The sequence below is a fragment of the Heliangelus exortis genome, chromosome 3, assembly GCF_036169615.1.
Source record: "Heliangelus exortis chromosome 3, bHelExo1.hap1, whole genome shotgun sequence".
In the NCBI taxonomy this organism is placed as follows: domain Eukaryota; kingdom Metazoa; phylum Chordata; class Aves; order Apodiformes; family Trochilidae; genus Heliangelus; species Heliangelus exortis.
In genome coordinates, this window is record NC_092424.1 from 88,397,641 (window position 1) to 88,415,327 (window position 17,687).

General features: G+C 37.0%; 1 protein-coding gene across 3 annotated transcripts in view; it reads left to right on the forward strand.

Moving 5' to 3' along the window:
• The window catches only part of EYS (eyes shut homolog), a 724,585-nt gene that overhangs the window by 267,576 nt on the left and 439,322 nt on the right, over window positions 1-17,687 (forward strand). For all 3 annotated transcript variants that reach the window (XR_011725383.1, XM_071741624.1, XM_071741625.1), the window contains exon 21: window positions 1,712-1,833. Coding sequence is in view for 2 of the 3 variants with exons in the window: in XM_071741624.1 (XP_071597725.1) it covers window positions 1,712-1,833 (122 nt within the window). In the remaining variant the exon portion in view is untranslated. The remainder of the gene's footprint in view (window positions 1-1,711; window positions 1,834-17,687) is intronic.

The following is a 17,687-nucleotide window of genomic DNA, read 5'->3' on the forward strand; positions in this document are numbered from 1 at the left end:
CTCTTCCTGGACTCATGCTGCCCATTTTCTTCACTGTTCAGACGTAATATTTCCCAGATCTTCAACCTGAGTTCAGGAGTATAGAACAGTAACAGTACACAATCAGTGTTAAGCTTTTTTGTTTGTTTTCTTTGTACGAGATGGAGCTCACAGGTTGCAAATTGAATTTAGTTGAATGGAATAGCCTTGCCTATGTAAAACATGAAGGAAAAAAGCGTGAATTTATTTTTTTTTACTAGAATATGTAGTAAACTCATCAGTATATACTGAGCTCATCTTAAGTGTCCAACCTTCTATCAGGCAATTATTTTTGTTGTCTTATTTTTGTCTGTAAATAAGTTGCTGAAACTTCATATTTTTTCAAAATGCCCTATCTCAACTCAGAAAACATCCTTTTGGTTTTATTTTCTGGCTTTTAAATATATCTCAGTGAGTTCTGAAAATCCATGTTAAATCATGGGTGTGTCCCAGGATAGCATAACAACTGTGTTTGTCAACATGAACAAAAACCAAACAGAGTCCAGTTGGTAAAAATATGAATCACCTGATTTTACCATCTATTGGAGAATATTAATGTAAATAAATTAATTTTAAGTACTAGAACTGGTGTAGATGTACCATGCCATAGTACATCTCAGGTCAATCATACTGAGCTTGATTTTAACCATTAACTTCCTTTCTCTTTTATTCTCTTAACTTTGCTCCAATAAAACTCTCCAACCTTTTAATTTGTCAGGAGAGGGTAAGAGTATCATCATAGAAAAGCCTGGTACAATTGCCCAATACACATTTCCTTCAGAGTTCTGGCACCTAACTTACTATATTTATTAAACTGTATTAGAAATTAAATAATTTCTCTTTAATGTTCATAGTGTGTACCTCTTTGAAACACGGCTGTCAGTTTCCAAAGTACAGATTTAGTAACAAAACAGCTAACACACAGCAACATGATTTGCAAATTGTAAACCCTATGCATGCCACAATGCTGATACATTACATGTTTCATCACCATGATTTATGCACTCATTTTTTTAAAAAACTCTTTCAGTTTTTTTGCTGTCTGTTAATGGCTTCCAATTTACATGGATTTTTAATAGGCTTGAAAATCCACCCTGAAGGCTTTTGCAGTGTTTACCATGAAATGAAAAAAATTCACGTTAGTCATGCTTATCATTAAAGTGTTGCCCAACTTTAGGTAAAAGATGCCTTGCTAGAAGCAAGTGTGTTACAAAAGAAGTAATTAAAACTACAGCTGAACAGAAATGTTTGCATTGCTGCCCCTCCTCAGTTAATAATCAATTGACCAAATGTTCAACTTTTTATTGTGGGGTTTTTTGTTTTGGTTTTGTAGAACATGGACAGGAAAAAGATGCTTAATGCTGTTTGCTTCTGTGATACTATGTCAAACACCTCATTGAATGCAAATACCAGCATATTTAGAAGCTGGAGATAACACTGACTAATCTTTTTTCACAATATTAGTAGGTCAAGCTATTACCAAATTTTCAAGTTTTGAAATGGAGAAGCACCGGTTAGAAGACAAAAAATGCACAGTAATCAATTATAATTCCTCTTGTTTTAAAGATAATAATAAAACCCCAAACCGATTATTTATTTTATTTATAATATTTTATAATATTATATATATTTCTAATATTTTATTATACTTTATAATAAATATTAGTAATGTTTATATTTATTTATATTACAGCGATACCAATGTGTTTGCTTGCCTGGATGGGAAGGAACATTCTGCGAATATGAATCAAATGAATGTAATTCAGAGCCTTGTCAAAACAATGGCACCTGCATGGATCTTTTCAACAGCTATCGGTAAGCCTTGCATCTTCTCACTAGATGAGGAATGAGACTTACATGTCCAGTTATTCTTTCATTTTGCAGCTTTGGAAGTGGAATGTTACTACACAGGGTAGAGCAAACAGCTTATGTTATGGATACACTGATCCACTGTGCATTCATTTGAAGTCAGCAGACATAAATAATTGTAGATGAAAAAGTAAAACAAACAAACAAAAAAATCATTTCAAAACAATTACCAAGTAATCTTATCTGGAATTGCGTTTCCTCAAAATGTAACATCTTTTTCTGTCATACATGTTCTGTAGGCACAGGAGATGCTTTAAGAATAGGAGTAGTGGGAGTGGACATAGTTGGACAATCTTTGATGAAGAGATTATATCGTTGCTGCCACCCTGTGGTTTAAAATAGCAATAAACAGTAATTTAACTACACAGTCACTTGGTTCACTGATTGTGGGTCATGCTGACAGTTGTAGTCAATCTGACAGTGCTAATCCTTAGCACCAGAGCTCTATCCAGAATCTCTGCTCACTATGACTTAGTTAAAAAATATAAATTCCTTTCATTGTAACCTCATTAAAGATCAGCTTGTTGCAATGAATATATAGATGCATATATCAATTAGGAAATTTGTGGTCTCTGTAATGCAAATATTTAAAAAGATTGACAAGCTGTGCAGACACCAGAACAACTCTTTACTGAATTGCTGATACACATAACGTTACACCTTTCGTAAGATTAATTATTAATCACTGTTATTCATTATCATAGCATGTACAACACCATTAGTTCTTGCCATTAGAACCTTTACATATTAATATTATTTTTATTTACATATCTATTTGTATATTTATCTTATATGTTCATATAACTGTGCAGTACTATGGAACCCATGCTGTTTAGTTAGTGCTGCTGGCTATGGTGCTGATGGTTCTTAGTTGTTGAGGTCAAGGTGGTCAGTACTTAGAGTTCTTCAGTGAGGGAAGTGTCCAGTCTTCTTTTTTACCCTCTCTTTCCTCATACACCAGTTTTGTGCTTCCTTCTTCCTCCCCAAAAGAAAAGTGTGATCTTCTGAAATCAGGACCCCTTTTTGTGTCACTTGTTTTTACACACACAGACACCTTTCCTGCCTGCTCATTCTTAGTCTTTAGATTTTAGTTTGGCACCAGTTTTCTTACACCCTGTTTGTGCAGCTATATCACATGTCTCCATTTGACCTTTGTGGTTATGGAGATTATGTATATGTTCATGTGTGTTATGAAATACTGTAAGTGTTGTGAGAGTACTCTGAAATCCAGTTATACAATTTTAGTGTTCCTGTGTCTGGAAATACTAGGTACAGTTGCTTCAACCTACTTCTAAATACCCTTTTTTGGGTGCAATGGTTCTCTTTGGCTACATATGATACAGTGATACATATGATACAGTGATACATATGATACAACAGATCTGAGTTGTCTAATGTTATGACTGAACCATATATGGATAGTCAGTAAAAAACCGTATATAGTTTTGTGATGTTATTTGTATGGTTTTAATTCAAGGACCTAGCTTTTTTTTTTTTGCTTTTTTTTTTTTTTTTTTTTTCCTCCATGTTTTTTCCAGAGGTGACTCTGGCACCAAAACACTGTTTTCCTTACTAACTTCTTTAAAGACAAAAGTGAATTGATGCCAGTGTCACTTTTTAATATGAGGCTTAAGAACTTGAGAGAAATTAGTGATAATGTACAAAAATTTGTGTATTTAAATGCTCTTCATTTAAATCCTTTTGTTGTTTATCTTCTCATGTAAGAAGCCCTGTTTTTCTGATTTCCTATTAGACTCCAATTTCAAGTACTAAGTTGTTTTTGTAGTGGAGTGTCTTTTGAGTAATTTCAGAATTAATCTCAAACTGTGCTAGTCTTTGTAACAGTACTTCTTCAATTAGTAACCATGCCATGGTCATCTTTCTTCATCTTTACTTAGATAATAATTTATGCCATCTGACAACTTGGATAACTATACTGTCAGACAGTGAGACTTACTCAGTCTTCTTTCTGTTATGTTCTCAGTGCATTCTGAAATAAAACATCTTGCCCTGTAACTCCCCTCTTTGAATTCGAAGCCACATCTTTTCAGAAAAAAAAAAAAATTGTTTTCCATTAGTGTAACTGTCATCTACTTGTGCTGAGTTCTTAAAAAAAGGACAAGTCTTTTGTCATTAGGATGTGTTGCAGTGTTATGCATACCATGAACTTTGATTATTGTAGTTACAGAAAAGCAACATACTTGTTTTCTTTTTTTTCCTGTGCAAGAATTGTTCTGTAGTGAAGTTGTATAAACAGATTATTCCTAAGTTAGGGATGGGTTAATATCGGAAAGATCCCTAAGTAAAAGCATGCATATTTATGTAGTATATTTTTAAAATATGTTTATTTCTAAATGAGTGGATTTTAAACAATCATGGAATTCAAAAGTAGTGATTATAATTTGCTGAGTTCAGCCTGCCTTCTGTTTTCACTGAAACGCCTTTAAACTACTGCTATATTCTTTCTTACACTTTTTCCACCAGAAGCAGTAAACAGGTTTTTCCACAGATGGGGATCAGCTTGGCATTTAATGGTCCCAGATGCCAAACTCTGGAACATTTTTTTTCAAACAGCATCTGGCTTCTTAGCTGATGTTTCTTCAGGGTTCTTTGGCCAGCTCTTCAGCCCTTGCTGTGGACCTGTTTCCCAAAACATTAGTCTGCTGTGATTCTGACGTATTGAGTTCTCACTTGTAATTTTTGCAAATTTTCTGCAAATTTTTGACTACTAATCCTAGTATGAAGCTATGTATGTGCTTCTTACTTAGAACAATCTTCAAGAGATTTATAGTGACAGTCAGGAAATTTACTAATGAATTGATTAAAGAAATAAGGGAAAGCACAAATAAGTGCTTCCTCCAAAGACAGCAAGTGTTACATGGTTCAGTCTCTGTTAGTATTAACAACAGGAAATGTGTATTATGCTGCTTGTTATACTACAGTGTGTGAAATCAGCTTTAGGGTGTCTGTTGCCTTAGGCAAACAACAAAATATCACTGAGTCATCTCAGTAGCATCTTCAAAAAAGTCACTGACATTTTGCACCCCTTATGGCATATTTTGGCTATTATTCAACAGTTTTCTGAAAGGACAGTGGCATTTTCATTGAAAATCCCAATGAAACATGAAATTTTAAACAACAAAGAGTAAGTATCTGGAAGGCAGAGTAAGTACCCCCCCTAAACCAGCTCATCAACTTTTCCTTCTTTAACAGTAGAACTGTTCCTGGTATATTTATTAAGTCATTAGGTGATGTACTTAAAATAAATGGCTTATAACATATTTTGGTTACAGACACCCAAAAACACATGAAATGATCATTTGATGCATCTGTAGGTTAAATGGAGGGAGCAGAAAATAATTTCTAAAATGACAAGGTACCTGAGGCATAGCTTTGAGAGTACATGAAATGTGATATAAAAATTATCCAAATTTATCATAGTTCTGGGGCATTTAAACACTTTCAGTGTAAATAATGTACAAGTGCACAGCTAGCAGCTAACAGCTGAAGCAGTTTGGATAGCAGTTTCAGGGCTCTGGCCTGAGATATGCTAGATTTACTGGGAACTACATCTGGGCTCATAAAAGGATTGTTATGAAGGCTTTGAGGGGAGCCTCAGGGAGTCTGCAACTCCAGGGAGGAGATAGCTACAGAAGGCTGAGACTTCTAGTAAGCTGTGGCAGTTTCCCATTTCTCACAAGCTTTGTTGTGAAAGTTTCTCGATCAATGGGGACTTGGGAGTTTTGGTTTTCAGCTGACTCCTTGTTAGGAATGGTCAAGTAGCCTTTCAGCAAATCCTAGGAAAAGAGTATGTATCTACCAAGCCTAGAGCACAGCCAGTAGGGGCAGTAGTGTAGAAGGGGGCCAGAAACTCCATTGAGGACACTGTGTACTTAAGCAGTGAGTTGCTACAGGGCACTGTCCCTGACCATGTAGAGGAGCAACTGGCTCAGCACAGTAGAGACCTGAAACCAGACTGAGTTTGTCTGGGGGAATATGTAGTTCTGTGCACCTGGGGCTGTAGAGATGTCTGGAAACTTGGGGAGGCTGGGACCAAAGGATACAGTCTTTGTCTGCAGGAGAGACTTAAGAGCTGAAGGAGGATCAGTAAATGAAGATTAATAAAGTGAACTACAGGAGGCAGTCCCAGACAGATACAAGATACAGATACAGTCTCTACAGATACAAGAACTTGAACTCCTAAGCATAGTGAAGGAGGACCAGGTAGTCTGTGCTTAGGAGGTATGGGACTAGAGATGCCAATGATAATGAAGGCTGGAAGCTTGTGACATCAACAGCAGGGTGAGTGCTCCTGCCCCATCCACAACTCTGCAGCTACAGAGTAGGTTCAATGACCTGGTAACAGAGGATGGATTGGAAGCTCTGTCCAGTGAAGTACCTGAATCAATTATAGCTGAGACACAACATCAGGAGGAGAGGGTGAATGATTTTACTCGGGTGAATGATTTTACTCGGAAACATCCTGCTGCAGAATTCTGGTAGGATGTATTAAGAGTCTTGAAGGAGCTGGATGACTTAATTGTGAGGCCACTCTTGAATATCTCTAAAGGTCTTGGTGACTGTAAGAGGTTGCTGATGATTGAAAGAGAAGAGATCAGAAATATGCCAGAATAGAAAGGAAAAAAGGCAGAAAAGGGATGACTGGGAGTGGACAATGTTGCAATCTTCAAGAAATGTAAGTATCTAGCAAACTGTAGCCTTGTCAGCCTCACCCTGAACCCTGAAGATGGAGCAATCCTTGATGGAATCCTTGAAGAAATTTCCACATACATGATGGAAGAGGTGATTGGGAGCATAGATTTACAAAGGTGAAAGCATGCCTGACAATAGAATTCAATAAGATGACTGGCTTGACAGATGTGAGAGCTGTGGATGTTGTTTATCTTGATTTTAGCAAGACTTCAGACATCATCCACCACAACATTCTCATAGATAAAAGTAGCTGAACTACCAGGCACAAAAACCAGCTGGTCAGTCATGGAGGTGTAACCACAAGGTCAGTATGGAAGGATAGCAGCATTCGGATGCATTAGGAAGAACATCAGCATCAGGAAGAGGGAGATAATCCCTCCCCTCAGTACTTGTAAGATTGATCTAGAGTTCTGTGTCCTCTGGGCTCCTCAGTAGGAAACATGGATAAACTGGAGAGAATCCAGCAAAAGACCACTAAGACAATCCAAGGACCAGAACATTTCCAAACATGGAAAGAATTAGGACTGTTTCATCTGGAGAAGGCTTAGCAGGATCAATGGATGTAGTACTAGGAGGAGGGGGACAAGGAGAGGGCATAGGTAAAGAAGACAGAGACAGACTCTTCTCAGTGGTGCCCAGTATAAGGACAGGAGGCAACAGGTAGAAACTGGTATATGGGGAAGTCCATTTTAATGTAAGAAAAGGCTTATTTTACTGTTAGAACATTAGGACAGATTGCTCAGAACAGTTGTGGGTTGTCTATCCAAGAATGCAGAAAAAATTTATGGTTGTGTGGGTTGTGTGGATCCCTTTCATTTTTCACAAGTGATGAAATGGGGTGGAATGGAGGTGCCAGTTTTTCTAAGTATATTTTGGAATAATTTGTAACAGATTTCGGGAAAAAATACTAAGTTATCCCTCTACTGACAGCATGTGGAGAATGAGCAGGCTGACTGCCTGGTATCTTTTAAGAAAGGGGCTTAGGGTAAAAATCTAGAGCACACTGTGGTACCTCTTGTCTTTCCTCAAACTTAAGCTCCTTGACTTCTAGGTCACTTCTGAAGAGAAAATGCAGAGAAGTGGACACGTGCAATTGAGGGGTTATGCACAAGGACCAGTTTTAAAACTGTACAAGCATGTACTGAACATCCTGAAGGGTGTATGAACAGGAGAATTCAGCACTCTGGTACATGTAAAAGGCATAGAAATTATTCACATCTAAGGATGAAGAAAGATTAAAAATGGTAGTAGTCAAATAGTTTTGCAGAGGTGGAAGAACTGACTATGCAGGAGTTTGCCAAAACTGGGTTGGCAAATTGCATGGAGCTGTTTTTAAAAAAAGGAACTGTTCAACAGATTCAGAATTTGATCAAAAGCATTGAGGAACCAGGAAGCAGGGATTTGGAGAAAAAGTTTGGACCATCTCCGAATATTCTTATTTCTTGAGGTTTGAGGATAAGATGGTTATGCTTTAAAAGGCGTATATATGAGCTAGAGTGCTGGATGAAATGGTGGATAAAGCTTAAGAAGAAATGCAAGTGAAATAGAAAGCTGTGTGTTCATAATGAGGTTTGGTCTAATAAATAAAAATAACAGGACAAAAAAATATCCTATTACCTTCAATGTAAATGACAACAGATAGCATGGTAGCATTGATTCTTGTTTTAATTTTTTTAAAATTTTATTTAACTGTCTTACCTATTTATGTTATCTTAAAGTGAGTATATAACTTTTAATACTTGGCTTTTTTCTGCATGGCAGAGCTTCATTGGAAGTCATTCCCCTATGATGTTTTATAGCAATGATATTAAAATTGAAATTCAGTGGCTTGACTTCTGTAGCTACAGTTCTGGACTATAAAAAAATGCTGTCACCACTAAGTATTCTTTGAGAAGGGAGAGTTAGAATTACATCTAGAATGGACAGAAATAAAATAGGCAGTGAACAGAAGAATGGCTGAAAAGTTTTTCAAGACAGATTCCACTATCTTATTATTTCTCACCCAACTTTCTTAAAATGCTTCTCTTGCAGATGATTCATAATGGACTCAGTCTTTTCTTTTGCCCTTCATTTAACAGTCCCCTAAAAGCGCATTTTCATTTTTTTTAATTCAGGCAATCTTAGTAAATAGGAAGTTTATACAAACAAAAATGATGCTGACGCTTTAAAAATGGCTCATTAGAAATGAACAAGAAAACCATCTGTCATTGTTAGCTACAGATTAGATTTTTCGTGCATTGGCAATGTGTAATATGTGCATAAGGGGACAAAACTGAGAAAGGATTGCAGACATTGTGGCTGACATAATTTTTTGAACTGTGGGGAATAGGTAATAAACAGTTCCACATAACAGGACAAGATGTAGATGACTGTTCTCTTCACTATAAAATTTGTGGATTTTTTTCATTGATTTGTAAGTCCATTATTAAACCTATGTGCTGTGCTTGTTAGAGCAGATTTAATCATTTTCCTATATATTGGTCCTTTCACTTACCTTCTTAAAGCAGTTCTGAAGTGGTTGACAGTCAAAATTTTTATAAATTAATTCTGTCAGTTGTAATACCAGGGTATTACCTGAGATTATTTTGTACTGAAATGACCTCACAGCCAAAACAGAAGCAAGGTTTCATCTTCAATTATAAGGCATTGTCTTTTGAAGTTAAGGAAAAAAAAAAATTAAAAAAATTCTTTTTTTTTTTTTTTAATAGCAGTCACAATATCCTCATTACTAACAACATACAAAACTATTTTTCAGAAAGCATTGTCAGAAAGCATTTTCTCTGTTTTGGCTGATAAGGTAGAAAATGAAGCCTGATTATATATTTAGTTGCAGTGTAGGTGAATATGTTTTAGTTCTGTCAAGCAGTACAGTAGTGAAATGCTATCTAACCCAGACAGCATTGATTGCCATCAGTTGGTGCTCAGATACCTTAGAGGAGTAGATTATATTAACATCATCATGTCATGAAGGTGATGAAGATAACGTCTGGCATATGCGAAACCAGCATGTAAAAATGTAGCTACTAGATGCAAAAAGAGAAGTTTCTGATTTGGTTTGGTTTTCCGTTTTCATTAAAAGAAATTGATGTAAGACATTTTCTTTAAATTGTTTTTAAGAAAGATTGTGCTAGTAAATACAAAATTGTTTTTAGAGAAGAGTATAATAATATGTTAAGAAGATGTAAGTTTGATAAAGTATGAATTTTTCAGCTTTATCCGTTTCATCTTTGAAGACGTCATTTGTGTATGATAGTATGATATGAAATATATGTACATATGTACAAATTACATGAAATGGTTATAGTATAGGCAAAGTGTACACAACACATAATTAGAAAATCGACATTGTCTTCCCCACCAGTAGTTTCTATGGGTAATCGAATTTTAGTTAATGACCTTTCTGGATTTGTCTGGGATTTAAATTGTTATGTTCTGTCAGATCAATAGAAGTATTATAGGAAAGTTTATTTAGACTGCAATTACGGAAACTACATTATTGGCGATCCTCTACAAAGCAGTGCTTGCTCTTCAGCAATAGCAAGCAGACTAATGCAGATCTATAATTACCATACTTGCTTCCACTAAATGACAGTTTGGATGCAGGGAAAAAAACATATCACAGTTATAATAGGAACACTTTATCTTTGAAGGTCACAAGTAGAGAAAAAGGACCACAAATACAAAAGTCACTTTTCAATGAGTATCCTTAAGTATTGTCATGTATGTATGTTAGGCTTGTTCATTCCATGCATGGAAGGGGCAGTCATGAAATTTTTGTAGGTCTGCTCAGTTAAAATAACCCAGCCATAGTAGAAAGTTGTATTGTTTACATTACAGCATATATTAAAGGTAGATAAAGACATAACTGACCCTTGAAAAGCAACTGCAAATTATTTTGTTATTTTCTTTCATAGCTTTATATCAGAACAATATTATTTTTAAGCACAAAGCTATTTTTAAAATGCTGGTTACCAGGATGCGACAAGTCAAATTTGGATTTGCAACAAAATCTGGGGAAATACCAATCTCATCCAGTGACAATAGTATTTGAGCAGGAGTACTGTCTGAGTTTAACTTAATGGTTACTTTTGCTTTTTTTACTATTGCTTATGTGCTTGGAAGTTGTGGCACTCCTTTATAAAATACTTCAAAGGTTTACTTAAATAATACTTCTTAGGCAAAGTTAAGCAAGGTACATATTAGGTGATCTTTGGTAAATTTAGCTGTAGCAAGATAATATGCTCAGTTATTTGTGGGAAGTCACAGTCTTCATGCAGAAGTAGGTGAATGGCAAGATTTTATAATTAGGATATTGTCTGAAATCATTAGTTATGGTAATGAGGTGCTGGAACAGGTTGCCCAGAGATGCTGTTGCTGCCCCCTCCCAGGAAGCGTTCAAGGCCAGGTTGGATGGAGCCTTGAGCAACCTGGTCTAGTAGAAGATGTCCCTGCCCATGCTGTGGGGTTGTCTCTTGATGATCTTTAAGGTCTCCTTCAGCTATAGCCATTCTATGATTCTATTATACAATTCTATGAAGATCATTGTATTTTTTCCTTTCCTTCTGTTACTCTAATAACAAATGTGAGAACAGAGGCATCCTTACTTCTTAATCTTTTTCTAAAATATCTTCTACACTATCAGTATTGATGGTAACAAACACCATAGTCTTTCTAAATGTTTTATTTTATACAGGCTTCTCTGAAAATCTGAATTTTTATTACTCAAATTAGCATTGTGAGAGTTCCTCACATGCTAAATGATTAGCCATATAAACTTTGATGTATAAATGGCTACTGCTGAGTGTTGAAAATGCTTGAATTGTGCTTTGAAAATGCATAAAAGTTGGTACTTTATGGTAAGTGATGTCCTGATAACCTGATGTATTCTGCTATACTAAATAACACAGATACCCTTGGTTATCAGTTGTTTACATGCAACTAATTGGTTCTAGACATAAACTATTTAATCTGTTCAATTTGTTCAAAGACATGGGGGTTTATGCCATTGCTTCCATTCCTGGATTTGATAGTGCTTTGATGTTAGACTGAGCCAAAGACATGCAGTATATTCAGTTATACATCTCCTTGGAACTTGAGAATACCCAAAGTAAACATCAAGTAACAATCCTGAAAGTAGGTCGAAAAATAGGCATAAAACACTGGGGAAAATAACCCTGATAAAGACATCTTGTTTAAATGACAGAAGTGTTTGCAGAGTTCAGAAACTCCCAGAAATATGAGGGAGAGAAATATTTCTTTGTGTCATCCATTCAAATCTATCAGGTAATTTTGCAGAGGTCATTTACATAGACTTCTGAATTGGTGTGCATTACATTCAATTATTTTTCATGTCAATTTTTCTAAATGTCTCAGTAATCTCTCTTCAGGGTTACATTTATATTGCTCACTCTTCATAAAATTTCAGAGTTGCAGCATGCCATCTGCCACTTCATGTTGCTGTGCAAATTATTGCTAATAAAGGTTAGCAACTGTAATTACCATTACTTGGTCTTCTTTTGTTGCCTGTAGTAGAAAGTGCAGACAAGGAAAGATCTCCTTTACTTCCCTAGAGCAAAACTACCTTCCTTTGTTAGCACTCCACCTGAAGAGCTCATTTTTCTTTTCTGTAATCAGTGCCATCTTTGTATACCAGCTGAAGAGCTTCAAGGTCAACTACTACCTCATTGCTAAACTTTCCAAATTCAACAAATGTCTGTTACCTGCTTGCAAGTGATAGCTTTTTTTTTTTTTTCAGTGCATCATTCTTCCTTTCAGATTTCTCAGGTCAAAGAGGACTTGTCTCAAAATCTATGTACTAAAACATAGCAAGAGTTAACTGTAAGTCTCAGAAAAGATCAGAGCAACACTAAACTGAAAAAAAGGCAATGGGCTCATATCACCTAGGCTCTTAAGACTGAAATGTAGTAGAGAAGAGATTTCCAAGGGGCAATAGTGCTGAAGGTACCAGTTTCTATAGGTGCAGAAATAAAACCAGGACTGAGAGATTTGTCATCAAAGTCTGGCATTAAATTAAGATGGAGGAGCACAAGCAAACAAGAAACTAGGGAGATGGAAGCCTTTTGATCAGGAATCCTTAAGAGATGAAGAGTGTTCCAGATAGCTAATTTATTCAACATCTGAGCTCTAAAAGATTATCTTTATGTAATATTAGCTTCTTGGATACAGCATGATAACTGATCCCCTCTGATTCTTGAAAAGATGAAAAAAACGCATCTTTTTTTCCCTACCAAAGCAAATCAGTATGATCCAAGATACTGCAGGTAGATTCTTTCCTTATCCTCACCTTAGAACTAATTTACTGATGCTGTGTTTTTACACATGAAGGTCTTTCAGTCTGGCAGGCTCAGTCTTTAGTGTAGTGTTGCCTGTTAAAAAGAATGCAAATTACATATTTTCCTCCAGATTGTTGGATGGAGTCTTGAGTTACCTTGTTGCTGTTGTACTGATTGTTGTTGCTCAGTTGTGGGATGAAGGACATGAAGGTGAAGAACGCAGCTCTTGATCTTAGTGACAACAGATGGTAAGTTCGAAAGGAATGTATGTCTCTATGCCTTTTCATTTTGTCAGGAAGAGAAGGAAGTCTAAGGCAGGTTTTCTTCAAAGATGATGTTACTCAAAAGAGCAGCTTCACATGCCAGAATGTGCAGATACCTCATGTGGGGGTTGGCATTAATTAAAGAAATTAATGCTGCTACACAAAACATCGTTTTACACACTGAACACAAATTTAGGTATATCTTTTTTTCTCTTTACTCTGTGTTGTGTGCTAGCTTGCTAGGCTGCATTCCAGAATTTTCACATATTTATGACACCCTTTCGATATACTTTGGAAATTTAGGACTAGGAAGTTCCTATTATTTTTTGAGAGATGATTTTGTATTTTAAAATGTTTTTATAATTTCTCTAAAAAGTTGAACATGGTAAGTAGTTTTTCCCAACACTAAAGGGAAAGCAAGCATAAAAAATACTCACAAAACATAAAAAACATTTTTGGTAATTTTTAATTATTTCCTGATGAATCCAAAATGGGAGTTTGTGGAGGTAAGACTGATGAGAAGGGACTTTACTCTTTTCTACATAGTCATGCTCTATGAACAAGACTGTTGATACCAAACTGTATTTTCTGGTTCTGAGCCATATAACCCAACTGACATTAATGCTCCATTTTACTTGTTTTATTGTCTTCCTTAATTAAAGTATTCAAAGTGAATATATTCAGTGTTTGTGCTCTTTTATACACTAACGAGACTGCCCTCTAGGGACAGTTTTACTGATGATTTTTAATTATTATAATGTTTCCTATCCAAAACTGAAAACAATTTGTTTTCATCTGGCTTTGTAGATAGGATAATTCTCTGCTTAAAAACCTTTGTGAGATAAATATGAAAATAGTTTGATTTATCTGAAAGGAATAGGGTGTACCTCATCTCTGTGGTCCAGTAGTCTGAAAGCTGCAACGAGTCTGATGTAAGCTGTATCCTGCATTTTGATTTCAAAGAATGCAAAAAGAAAAAAGCTAGGCATTGAAAGTTGAAATAACTTTGTAGGACATGATTCCTAAAACAGAAATGTGTGTATTGCAGCTGAACTAGAGCTTCAAGTACAACTTGCTGTCTTACTGAGCTGAATGTTACCTTGTGATTGTGTCAACTCAATTTCAAGTAGAGAATTAAGAAAAAAAGTTCTTCTAAAGGTCAGATTTCTCAGTGCTCAGGGTGAAATGGAGCTTACTCCAAGATGATTTTTAATTCATCATAAAATCATGGAATGGTTTGGTTGGAAGGACCTTAAAGATCATCTGGTTTCAACCCCCCCTGCCATGGGCAGGGACACCTTCCACTAGAGCAGGTTACTCAAAGTCCCAGCCAGCCTAGCCTTGAACTCTTCCATGAACTCATCCACAACCTCCCTGGACAACTCACAGTAAAGAATTTCTTCCTCAGTATTGAACCTAAATCTCCCCTCTTCTAGTTTAAAGCCATTGCCCCTTGTCCTATCACTACACACCCTTGTAAAAAGTCTCTCTCCAGTTTTATTGTAGGCCCTCTTCAGGTACTGGAATGCTGCTTGAAGGTCCCCCCAGAGCCTTCTCTTCTCAAGGCTGAACAACCCCAACTCTCTCAGCCTGTTTTCACGGGAGAGGTGCTCCAGCCCTCTGATCATCTTCTTGGCCCTCCTCTGTACTTGCTCCAAGAGCTGTATGTCCTTATGCTGGGGGCTCCAGAACTGGACACACTACTCAAGGTGGGGTTTCACAAGAGGAGAGTAGAAGAGGAGAATCGCCTCCCCTGAGGTGATCACCTCCACTTTCTTGCTGTGCACATTTACAGTTTGGAAAGATACTTATCATTTGGTCATGGCAGACATGTCTGTATCTTGGGATCAAAACTACTGGACAATTGATTATCTTCTTGACTATTTATTCCTTCGTTTAATCTTTTTATACCCTGAGCTACTTTACTGAAGTCAAACCAAGCTATTGTTTATTTCACTGCTAATGAAACTTCCGTTGTCAGATTGACAGCCCAAGGAGCTGAAATTCTTTATTGACTAACCACAGCAGTGGTACATTAGTACCACTTCCTTGCACTGAATTGAGAGGATAGTTCCGTCACTGTGCTCAAATTGATAATTCAACTTAAAAAAAAATTGGTTAGGACTGCTGTAGTAATTGGGATAATAATTGAGATAATAATAATACAATTATTGGGATAATAATTGTAGTAATTGGAATAATATTGTAATAATGAAGGATTTCTTACTGTTTCTCAAAGCCAAAATTGAAAAACTTTTATCTGAGTCTGACATGTCGTTTTTGACTGGGCCAGCACCTAAACACATCTGTAATATGTCTAAACCACAGTTATGTATATGTTTTGTACCTTATATTTAACTTAAGGGTTATAACTTAGTAACTTAAAATTTGCTAAGGACAAATGCAATCAACAAGACAATGCCACTCCTAAAAAAATGCTGAGATACTGCAGTACTTTCCTAGTGCCCAGCACTCCTTGCAGCAGTCAGCTGCAAATTGAGGATTGGTTGGACACCTGCACTGAACTTTGTGATTCAGTTCAGGAGCCTGAAGTAGAAAGCACTGGTGTGGAAAAGATCCTTCTATTAATTCACATTCACAAGATCTGCCTTTGGTTAATTCACATTAACTTTTTCTGGTACACCTCAGAAAAGGGTAAAATGCAAGTGCATAACAGCATTTTTATTTCAGGTGTTGACTGGTCCTTCTTACTCAACCACTGCAATAAAAGAATAGGAATTTTAGGCTTTGCCATTATTATGACTGCAATCATCTAAAAATTTTACCCCATTGCCACTATTAATAAAGATTATGCTCTACATCCCATGTTAAGAGTATGTTTAAAAAAAAAAAAAAAAAAAAGAGCAGAATAAATATTAATAGTACTTTCAAAGTACAGAACAGATGAAGCAACTAGTTTCATCCTCAGTCTTCGGTTTTTCCTTGTCACAGCCCCCTTTCTTCTCCCAGGCTGCCAGCTGTAGTCTGGCTGTGGCCCTCAGCCCTGCCAACACAAAGGGCTGTGGTTTGTCAGTGACTGCAGGTCTGAGGGATGTTACACCCTGTTTGGGGGACTATTCTCCAGAAGCTGGAGCAGGTGAGGCAAGTCACTGCCCCCCAGCACAGGGGTTAAACCAGCAATTCCCAGCTCAGGCATGGTGAGGTTGAGGCCCTACACTGTTGTTTCAGGGCAGAGCTGAGGGCCTTTAAAGCAGTGGCCAAAATCATAGAGTCACAGAATCATAGATTGGTTTGAGTTGGAATGAACCTTTGAAGATAATCTATTCTGACCTGTGCTATGGGCAGGGGCATCTTTCCCTAGACCAAGTTGCTGAAAAACATGTTCAGACTGACCTTGAACATTTCCAGTGATAGGGCATGCACATCTTCCCTGATTAAGCTGGTTAAGCTGTTCCAGAATCTCACCACCCTTATGTAAAAGATTTTTGTATCCAATCTACTCTCTCAGTTAAAAAGCGTTGTCGCTTGTCCTGTCACTACAGACTCTGGTAAAAAATTCTCTCTTGCTTTCTTACAAGCTCCCTTTTGAAATGCCCAATTAAGTCTTCCCAGAGCTTTCTGTAGTCTGAGCCGAACAATTCCATCTGTCTCAGCTTTTCTCCATAGGCATTTTTGTGGCTTTCCTCTGGACTGGTTTTACTAGGTCCATGTGTGTCTTGTACTGGGGACCCCAGAGCTAATGACAGCACTTCAGGTGGGGTCTCATCAGAACACAGTAGAAGAGAAGCATTGCTTCCCTTTACCTTGCTTCTTTTGATGCAGTACAGGATATGGTTGGCTTTCTGGGCTGCTAGTGCACATTGCTGGCTCACATACAGATTTTCATCCACCAGCATCCCCAAGTGCTTCTTTGCTCCAAATGTGTCTTAGCTCCCATAATACCACCCTATACTTTAGGGCAGCATACTATATTCTTCCCAGGACACATGTCCCTTGTTCCATTGTCTGTGTACATTTTCTTCTTATACTTGAGTTGGTTCAGGAGGTCCTTACTAAGCCATTCTGGTCTCCTTGCCTGATTTTTTTCACATGAAAGTCAAGAGTGGTGTGCTCAAAGAAAAACATCCTTAAAGAGCTCACAGGAGTTTCTTAGGGGACCCATCTGCTAATTCCTTAAACAACTGAAAGTTTGCTCTCCTAAAATTCAGGGTCCTGACTCTAAGAGTTTGCTGGCCTAAATCCTTCAATATTGTGAATTCCATCATGGCATGAGCACTGCAACCCAGGCAGCCACCAGTCTTGACCTCAGTAATCAGTCACCTGTGTCACATTTGGTTGATTGCAAATGGAGAGCACTAGGAGAAGGTAGGGAAAGAATGATGGAAGTGATGCTATGGAGGGGCTCAAATGAATTCAGAGGGGAGGAGAGGCAAGGGTGGAAATTTCATGAAGGCATCTAGGAGTGACATGAGAGTGGAGAGCTAGTAACACCAGGAAAATATCAGAGTGTGTATATATATATTTATCTATCAACATAAACTGGTAACAGAATTTTGCAGATGAAAGCTGG